This window comes from Macrobrachium nipponense, chromosome 44 (assembly GCF_015104395.2).
Source record: "Macrobrachium nipponense isolate FS-2020 chromosome 44, ASM1510439v2, whole genome shotgun sequence".
In the NCBI taxonomy this organism is placed as follows: Eukaryota; Metazoa; Arthropoda; class Malacostraca; order Decapoda; family Palaemonidae; genus Macrobrachium; species Macrobrachium nipponense.
Genome location: NC_087221.1, coordinates 42564800 through 42575313, shown reverse-complemented (window position 1 = coordinate 42575313; position 10514 = coordinate 42564800). Strand labels below are relative to the sequence as shown.

At 35.9% G+C, this 10514-nt stretch overlaps 1 protein-coding gene across 3 annotated transcripts in view; it reads left to right on the top strand.

Moving 5' to 3' along the window:
- The first annotated feature begins 2408 nt into the window (after positions 1 to 2408).
- Positions 2409 to 10514, top strand: part of LOC135204244 (UDP-glycosyltransferase UGT5-like) — a 20493-nt gene continuing 12387 nt past the window's right edge. The window contains exons 1-4 of one of the 3 annotated variants that reach the window (XM_064234358.1): positions 2409 to 2508; positions 4842 to 4879; positions 6399 to 6560; positions 9238 to 9510. In XM_064234358.1, coding sequence (XP_064090428.1) covers positions 6399 to 6560; positions 9238 to 9510 — 435 coding nt within the window. In that variant the 5' untranslated portion in view covers positions 2409 to 2508; positions 4842 to 4879. Of the gene's footprint in view, positions 2509 to 4841; positions 4880 to 5828; positions 5956 to 6024; positions 6145 to 6398; positions 6561 to 9237; positions 9511 to 10514 lie in introns of those variants that run through there. The other 2 variants (XM_064234357.1, XM_064234359.1) reach the window with 2 other exon arrangements.

The following is a 10514-nucleotide window of genomic DNA, read 5'->3' as shown; positions in this document are numbered from 1 at the left end:
GTCAAAATATTGATTGTTGTACAAGATCTCGAGTAGAGGTGATAACTTATGCATTCTCGTTTGAGCAAATTAGTTCGTTCTTTTCCATGGCAGTAATGTTTTATGTTGCATAGTCATCATCAGTGTACCGTTATTATTGTAGTGTTTTGTTAAAAGCTGTTTACAATAGGGTAACCAAAAATCACAACTGATGGGAAGTACTCGTCTTTGGCACGTGCTTTTTATAATGTAAGACTAGCAGTTAACATCTAAAGGTGTTTTGAGGTAGAGTTACAAGAGGTAACTGTCCTTGAAGGTGTATAAATTTAAAGTTATTGTTCAACTGATAAAACTTCGTATCTGGTGTTATCTTCAACCCAATATAACAAATGTAAATGAAGTTCATTTTGAGAATTAGTTAATTTGAAAACTCCTTGTTTAATTTACTCGTGAAAATACTTGTTCTGGCCGTATGACTGACTTGTCACCAGGTCGTTTCACATTAGGTTTCATTTTACAAGTTCCAAAGAAATATATGATTGTATACCATGTACGTGAGAATACTTTGCAAACCCATGTACAGTACTTCTTGATAACCAAACTGTTCCAGTGCCAGGTCATCAGACAAATTTTTATTATAAATCAACTTTGTAAATTTTCTTTAATCTGATTGAATAGATTGGTTGACCATAATTGCTGAAGAGATATACTACATTGTATTATATCGGCTTTATGCTGCATGGGCCTGGTGAGTATTATGTTAATTACATTCAGCATTTGCTTGAAATCAGCTTTAACCAAAATTTTTATTAGTGTGCAAACAACCTGGAAAAGGCATAAGTATAGAACATCAAATGAAAACTTAATTGTGAATCTAAAAGGAATATAAAGCAATATTTGTTTGGAATGATGCAAGCACTTCATTCCAACATCCAAATGAAAGGTTTCTGGCCATATTCAAGTTCATATGTTCAATCTTTCAAGTAAATGGAATACTTTTGGTATTAAGAACTCTAATCATGCAATGAGGGTATATGTGTAGAACGTTGGTAGGTGCCATCTTTGTATTATTAAGTATGAAATGGCTTAAGAATTGGGAAAGACGGAACATGTTCCTGAACCCACTTCACAGTAGTACTTCTTTCTAGGAAATTTATGATAGTTTCAAAATCTGAAATTTTTGTTGTTGTGATTTGCAATTCATCACAGAACTGGCAGCTAGAAAAGCTAAATCTTTGTAGTTTGCAAACCAATAGGAAAAGGCTAGCTGTCGTTACAATTTCTGTTCCATCCTTTGATAGTATGTTACTGTAGTTTTTGTATTAGATAGTAATTAGAAGTTAGCAAAATTTAGATGAAATGCGGTCAGGTTACCAACGTTTATTTCATGTTTTATAAATCACCAAATTGTTGAAACTGGTTATACCTATTTGCAAACTGCTTAAAAGATGAATGAGTAGGAATGAATTTCAAGTTGAAAGTGGGCCGTACTTTTTCACTTTTCACGCTAAAAACTATGGGACAAGGGGAAAAACATCAAGAAAGTTGACAAGCTTAAAAGTCAAAATATTCCATATTTTGAGAGAGGCGAGAACATTGCCTTCAAATTATTTCATGGTTGAGGGAACAATTGTGTGGATGTTATTTTTAATTTTACGAATTATTATAACAAAACAAACCTATGAGCGCCTCAATGGCGTTGTTGGTATGGTGTTGGCATCCCACCTCGGTGGTCGCGGGTTCGATTCTCGGGCATTCCATTGAGGAGCGAGAGATGTGTATTTCTGGTGATAAAAAGTTAACTGGCGACGTGGTTCGGAAGTCACTTAAAGCCGTTGGTCCCCTTGCTGAATAAACACTGGTTCCATGCAACGTCCAAGCACCATACAAACAAAGAAACAAACCCGCGGAAGGTTATGAGATCGACGAGAAATGAAATTACGTGAAACTAGGATAATTGGTATTTCTACAGAAGCAGTCCGCACGGACTGCAAGGAACGTAACCGCGGATACGACATCCACTAGGGATTGGGGCGTCCAGGACCCACTGAGAGGTCCTGGAGGCGTCCAATGTATTTCGCCGTGTTTAGTACTGGCCCCTGGGGATTTAATTACAGTCGTCTGAATAAATATTACTTAAAATTCTTGTTCAGTAGGTAAAACTGCAACTGCCATAGTCTAGGCCGCCGTGGATAAGTATCCTAGGTCTACAATTTCCCTTTAATTCAACTGTTAGACCAATATTGATACAAATAAAAACGAAAGCAACAAAATCAAGATAACAAGGAATAAAGGTGTTATAGAAGTGGACATATTAAAGTCTATCATTTAACGATATCCGTTTTCTATGAAAAACATAATAAAAAAGGGAAAACGAGCCGTTACATAGCCTCCTCCTTATTCAGTTTTCAACTACAATATTATCTTTTCTCAAGTCAAGGTCAGCTGATTCAGAGAAATTTGTTACTAGTTTGTACTGTACCTCTATAAGCAGGTACAATTCATCGTTGGCCGTGGTACGACTCCAGGGCCCGTATTTATCAAAGCTCGCAAATCCTTAAGAGTACTCTTAAATCATTAAAACACTCTTAAAGTTATGAAAATTCTTAAGAGAATTTTACGAAGCCTCTTACGCGCTATGAGTTCTCATATCTCAGGCCGAGATTTAAGAGTGGTGGAGGGGTCTCCTAAGTACTTAGGAGTTTCTCATAGCGGTAGTCACAGACTGTAAACATGGCAGACGAACAAGAACACCGCGTTCGCCGCCCGAGGAATTTTCGTCCAAGACTGGATATATTCGATGTGTATGACGACTGTGAGTTTAAAAAAAGATATAGATTTGATCAAAGTGGCCTCATGTATGTGACTGACTTGATCAGAGAGGCTATTCCCAACCGCACAGAGAGGTTTTCTGCGGTTTCTAACATATCAGTCACTCTCATTCTCAAAATTAATGGATTAATTAATTTGATCACATACATTGGCGCAGGATTAGACACGAAGGGTCAGGAATGGAATGAGAATGAAAATCCTTTGAGCTTTTTTTGGTTAGTAGCGAGAGAGGAGCACTAGGCCTATAGTACTAGTCGTCACCTCTTTCATGTCCATTTCATTTGTTTTTTGCTTATGTGTGTATTATAATATATACATATATATATTATATAATATATAATATATATATACTATAATATTATATTATATTATATATACTAGTCGTCACCCTTTCATTTGTGTGTCGTCATTTATTTGTGGGTTGTGTGTGTATATATATATATTATATTATATATTATATCATATATTATATATATATTAATATATATACATATATATATATACACACACACACAAATAAATGAGACATGAAAGAGGTGACGACTAGTACTATAGGCCTAGTGCTCCTCTCTCGCTACTAACCAAAAAAAGCTCAAACGATTTTCATTCTCATTCCATTCCTGACCCTTCGTGTCTAATCCTGCGCCAATGATGTGATCAAATTAATTAATCCATTAATTTTGAGAATGAGAGTGACTGATATGTTAGAAACCGATATATATATATATATATATATATATATATATATATATATATATATCTATCTCTATCTATCTATCTATCTATCTCTATCTATCTATCTCTATCTATCTCTCTATCTCTATCTCTATCTATCTCTATCTATCTATCTCTATCTATCTATCTTTATCTCTATCTATCTATCTCTATCTATCTCTATATATCTATCTCTATATCTCTATCTATCTCTCTATATATCTATATCTATCTATCTATCTCTATATATCTCATCTAATCTATCTATATCATCTCTATCTCCTTATATATCTATCTCCTATCTATCTCCATATCTCATCTCTATATCTATCTCTATCTATCTATCTATCTATCTCTCTCTATCTATCTCTATCTCTATCTATCCATCTCTATCTCTATATCTATCTATCTATCTCTATCTATCTATCTCTATATCTATCTATCTATCTCTATCTCTTTATCTATCTATCTCTATCTCTATCTATCTCTCTCTATCTATCTCTCTCTATCTATCTATCTCTATCTCTCTCTATCTATCTATCTATCTATCTATCTATCTATCTCTATCTATCTATCTATCTATCTATCTATCTCTATATCCTCTCTCTATCTATCTCTCTCTATCAAATCCTATCTATCTCTTCATCTATCCATCTCTCTATCTATCTCTCTCTATCTATCTATCTCTCTATCTCTATCTCTCTATCTATCTATCTATCTCTCTATCTCTATCTATCTCTCTATCTATCTCTATCTATCTATCTCTATCAATCTATGTCTATCTATCTCTCTATCTATCTATATCTATCTATCTATCTCTATCTATCTCTATCTATCTCTATCTCTATATCTATCTATCTCTATCTATCTCTATCTCTATCTATCTATCTATCTATCTATCTATCTATATATCTATCTCTATCTATCTATCTATCTCTATCTATCTATCTATCTATGTATCTCCATCTATCTCTATCTATCTATCTATCTATCTCTACTTTTGAATTCAACAATAATATACAGATCACAAGGTTAATATCAATTAATGAATATATTGAATTTTTAAAATACTTTTTTTTATTAAAATAATGGCGAAAATCGTATATTCATGGATTGTAGCACTATATTTTCCGCTATTGTTAGCGAGATCTTCGCTTAAAAGTTTCTCCTAAACATACCGTTTTTCATAGCTAAGAGATTCTCTCAGAGCGTTGATAAAACACTCTTAGAAGTTCCTCTTAACTATGAGTGATTGAGTGACTTAAGAGAGAATATTTAGGAGATGTCATAGGAGCTATGATAAATACCGGCCCAGGTCATTCAGATATAAGATTAGGGCCTTCAAATTTACAAGGTGAGTTAATTAAGTATTTCCTCCCAAATAAGTTTTGACTAAGTAGTAAATGATCGTAATCGTTGTGTTATGAATGACTAAACACTTGTCTGTTCACTTACAGCTTTCTCTCACGTATAACAATTTGTATAAGATTAAAATAAGTTGCTAGTCTTAATGTTATATACACACACACACACTGGTTGTGTGTGTGTGTGTAGTATAAATTTTCTGTGAAGATCAGCTCATAAATACATTATTTCCGTGCATAAATTGAATATAATGATAAGTAACGATGACAAGTCGATATACAGGAAATAAAAGAAGAAGAAGAAAAGAAAACATTGACTGTCTTATGAATGTACTTTGAATCTTATTTGCTTAATCATTAATTGTTATCTATAGGTCTTGTGTTATTCTTGTCAGCTTGACCGTGATGAATGAATCTATTATTATTATTATTCAAAGTGCGTAAGCTTTGCAGATTAGGAAAATGAAATGATTGGAACAAAACGAGATCTTTTCCTGGTATGAGAAAATGGCCTTTATTCACGACATGGCAACTTTCGATCTCGTCAGTGAGACATTTCTAAAGTTTGTGTACGTGTGCGTGTGCGTGTGTAGAGTGCCACTGATTATTGGCGTAGTTTCGTAATTGCATGGAGCGAGACAGTCCAAAGGTATTAATGTCGAAAGTGATAAGATATGAAGTTAGAGAGAGAGAGAGCGTGTGTATTTTTACTCCATAATTAGCGTTTTTTTTTTCCACAGTACTACCATAATATTTTCACGATTCGAACATATAAATGAATAACTTATGTCCGTGACGCCAGATCTTGCCGAGACTTTTTTTATGTAAAATTCAAGGCTCACGATGACTTTCTACTTTTAACTGATTACAATTTATACAATCAGATATAATGTTATTTTGGGAATAATCTAGAGATATTTTGGGAATAATCTAGAGAGAGAGAGAGAGAGAGAGAGAGAGAGAGAGAGAGAGACTACTAATCAGTTAGGTTTCGGTGGCCACAGGAACCGCAACGCCTAGTTTGTTCCTAGAATCACGTCAATCACAGATCCAGCTGATCTTTACTGTAAGGAGTGGATAGTCAATCCATATTCGATCACAAAGTCAATTTTTTAAATAATACATTCTTATGTTTCACACTTGCATAGACAAGAGGGAATATCACAGACTAAGACTTAGATAGAAGACGAAATTCACTTCCAACTAAGCAGACGGTGTTGGGCTAGTGCCGTCAGTCCACCTCACGCAGGACACTGTAGGCATTACTTAAGGAGGATCTTTGCAGCGTGCCTTAACCCACTTTCATTCCTTTTACTATACCTCTGTTCGTATTGTCTTTCCTCCGTCTTGCTTTCCAAGTTCTAACAATATTTTTGTCTTAATATTCCAGTTTCAGTTGGAACTAAAGAAGTGAGTGAACCCTTTGGTGCCTTGTTCCATTTGAATAAGGTTCAAGGTTCATCTTCAGTATGATAATAATATATTTAATAGTCAAGTTTCTTCCAACAGATGAGGTGGCTGAAGACGCTATTAGTGGGAGTCCTGCCTCTGTTATCGGCCTTCCAATATGTGGAGGGAAGTCGAATTCTATTTATCAGTGCCATTGCGTCCAAGAGTCACAAGGGATTCTTCAACGCTGTCATCGATAAACTGGCTGGTAACGGCCATCAGGTACTATTATTTATTATCATACTAGCAAACATATGTATACAGAAATTATGTATGATAAATTCGTAAAGTAATTAAGTCTACGGGCAACATCAGCCCAGTTTCACGGGCAGAACCAGCTCCGCTTCGGAGCGGGCGGGAGGTAGGATGAAACCCCATTATAAACCATCTTAGTGGTCCCCACTATAACCCTGCCAAGCTTCATGCCCATTGGACCAGCCGTTAGGCCGTGATTGAATGACAGACGGAGGGACAGACGTAACGCCCATTATATTAAGATTTTTATTATTATTATTATTATTTTTTTTTTTTTTGCTCTATCACAGTCCTCCAATTCGACTGGGTGGTATTTATAGTGTGGGGTTCCGGGTTGCATCCTGCCTCCTTAGGAGTCCATCACTTTTCTTACTATGTGTGCCGTTTCTAGGATCACACTCTTCTGCATGAGTCCTGGAACTACTTCAGCCTCTAGTTTTTCTAGATTCCTTTTCAGGGATCTTGGGATCGTGCCTAGTGCTCCTATGATTATGGGTACGATTTCCACTGGCATATCCCATATCCTTCTTATTTCTATTTTTAGATCTTGATACTTATCCATTTTTTCCCTCGCTTTCTCTTCAACTCTGGTGTCCCATGGTATTGCGACATCAATGAGTGATACTTTCTTCTTGATTTTGTCAATCAACGTCACGTCTGGTCTATTTGCACGTATCACCCTATCCGTTCTGATACCATAGTCCCAGAGGATCTTTGCCTGATCGTTTTCTATTACTCCTTCAGGTTGGTGCTCGTACCACTTATTACTGCAAGGTAGCTGATGTTTCTTGCACAGGCTCCAGTGGAGGGCTTTTGCCACTGAATCATGCCTCTTTTTGTACTGGTTCTGTGCAAGTGCCGGGCATTCACTTGCTATGTGGTTTATGGTTTCATTTTTCGTATTGCACTTCCTACATATGGGAGAGATGTTATTTCCGTCTATCGTACTTTGAACATATCTGGTTCTTAGGGCCTGATCTTGTGCCGCTGTTATCATTCCTTCAGTTTCCTTCTTTAGCTCTCCCCTCTGTAGCCATTGCCAATTGTCATCGCTGGCTAGTTCTTTAGTCTGTCTCATGTATTGTCCGTGCATTGGTTTGTTGTGCCAGTCCTCTGTTCTTTCTGTCTTTCTCCTGTCTCTGTATATTTCTGGGTCTTCGTCTACTTTTGTTAGTCCTTCTTCCCATGCACTCTTTAGCCACTCGTCTTCACTGGTTTTCAGATATTGCCCCAATGCTCTGTTTTCGATGTTGACGCAGTCCTCTATACTTAGTAGTCCTCTCCCTCCTTCCTTTCGTGTTATGTATAGTCTGTCCGTATTTGCTCTTGGGTGTATTGCTTTGTGTATTGTCATTTGTTTCCTGGTTTTCTGATCTATGCTGCGGAGTTCTGCCTTCGTCCATTACACTATTCCTGCGCTGTATCTGCTTACTGGCACTGCCCATGTGTTTATGGCTTTTATCATATTTCCGGCGTTGAGTTTTGACTTGAGTATCGCCTTGAGTCTCTGCATATTTATTATTATTATTATTATTATTATTATTATTATTATTATTATTATCGCTTACTCTGTGAGGTTGTTGTTGTTGTTGAGGGGGTAGTAAAGCCCTATGGCCTTAATGCCTAAAAAGGTATGAAAAAGCTGGTTTCACGTTGAGTTAAAGATACAGGAATTTTAGTATAAGATATTTATGATTTTTTCAATAGTATGAAAATGTGAAAACTAAATAAAACTAAATAATGTGCATGTTAAACAGTACAGAGCAATTATTTTCAATTAAAATATATAGCGTAATTTTTATTTTCACTGGTGAAAAGAAAATTATAAAACGCTATTTGACCGTAGCATGCGCCCTGTGTAAGCTGGAATATTATTATTATTATTATTATTATTATTATTGTTATTATTATTATTATTATTATTATTATTTTATTTATTATTATTATTATTATTATTATTATTATTATTATTATTATTATTATTACTACTACTAACACCGCCAATAAGATGCATATAACTTTGGCCATCCACTTAAACTAAAAAAAAGAAATAGATTACAAGTAGAACTTGCGTCGGGAGAAAGCTTGAAAAACAAGACATATTTGCAGTCAAGCAATATTTTAAAGCATTAAAAAGCAATTTTCATAATTCCCTTTGAGTTACCTATTTACTCTTTTGAAGAAATAATTTTCTACGTAATTAGGAAAAATTATCTCTGCACAAGGTCTTACTCTAAGTAAGCGATATACTATATCTATATATATATATATATATATATATATATATATATATATATATATATATATATATATATATATATATATATATATATATATATATATATATATATATATATCGTATATGAATTACTTCATCAATAATACAACTTCCAATAGAAATTCAACAAAACTGGGAAATTTTCTGAAAAAAATCCAAAATATATGGAAAAAATCTGTTTACCAATGAATTTGAAAAATATGAAAAATACCAGTTTCCAGTTAATCAAAATATCCACCAATTTCAATACATCAAAATGTATGAGAGAGCCCTTTTTTTTCAATACATTTGAATGTTTGAAAGAACTGTCACCCCTCACCCGCCAAAAAGAAACAAAAATCTATAATACATTTTCCTCTCTTTCAGATAACGATCGTATCGCCCTACAAACCCTCCAAAGAGCGAGCCAACGTCAGAGAGATCGCCCTAACCGATCTGGACATCACATTGATCCTGCCGAACTTGTTCGAGGGCAACGCCCTCACGGGGCCAAAGACGCTCTTATCCGTCGCTCCCGGGATATGCTCAGAGGCCCTCGGGAAACGGGAGGTCCAAGACCTTCTCAAGGAGAAGTTCGACCTCGGGATTGTGAGCATCTTCCTGTCTGACTGTTTCCTGTCCCTGTTTCACCAGATGAAGGTAAGGAATGCTTCGGCGGTCTCTTTGGTACACTTTTAAGGCCCTCCCACGCGAGGGGCAAATGCCTAGGCGGGAAGACGCTGTTACCAATTTTGTGGGTGGGTGGCGATCACGAGTGTGGTCTTACGTCATTGGTTCGCCTGCTTGTGCCTACTGCCTGCTTGGGACTGTTTGATTTGGTGACGGCGAGAAAATACGCACCAAATCCGAGCGCCCGTGGTGTCTCCCCTCTTGTGGAGGCCAAGTTGGGATGTGTTGGGGGCTAAAATGTTAAGTAGTTGTTTTGATTGTGTCATGTAGGTGTCTGGTAGCCAATAGACGACGCCAGAATGAGAAGAGTATTGGGTCACAGATAAGCTTGAGCAATGGAGGTAGTAGGTTGTGGAATTTTTTTCCCCTCAGTGCAGTTGGGAGCTCTTGGTCTCCGAAAATGTTGAAGCCGGGAACAAATTCATCCCTGGATTCAGTTTAACTTGTCTCTTTCTGGTGGCTGATTTCGGCTCTCTTAGGCTTGTAGTCTGTTGACTTTGTCCATAAAGGTTTTTCATTGTAGAGTTAAGGATTTAAAGTCATATCTGTATAACCGAGCAAATTAATCATAAGGCACTGGTTAATCAAAACCAAACAAGTGGCAACTCTTACCTTTCAGTTGTTGGCCATCTCCCTCTGCAAACGATATCAAACTAGGCTAATGAATTCACGTAAATACAAAAATATGCTATTTATTTCCCAAACTAAATCAACATAATATGGAACAATGTGACTAAAAGATGTCATATTAAGAACGAAGTCTGACCCACAAAAAACTGTAAATTGTCATTCTGTTCTCCTGAATTAGACGAAGTAATCATCCTCAAACTCCCAAATTGTCAACCACTACATTTCAATGGTCAAGTCTTTAGAGAATCCCGTTCTCTAGAATAATGGCATGGGACCCATCTGAAACAAATAGACATATCCCTTATATTCCCCAACACATGATTAATTAATTAATGTTAAATAAA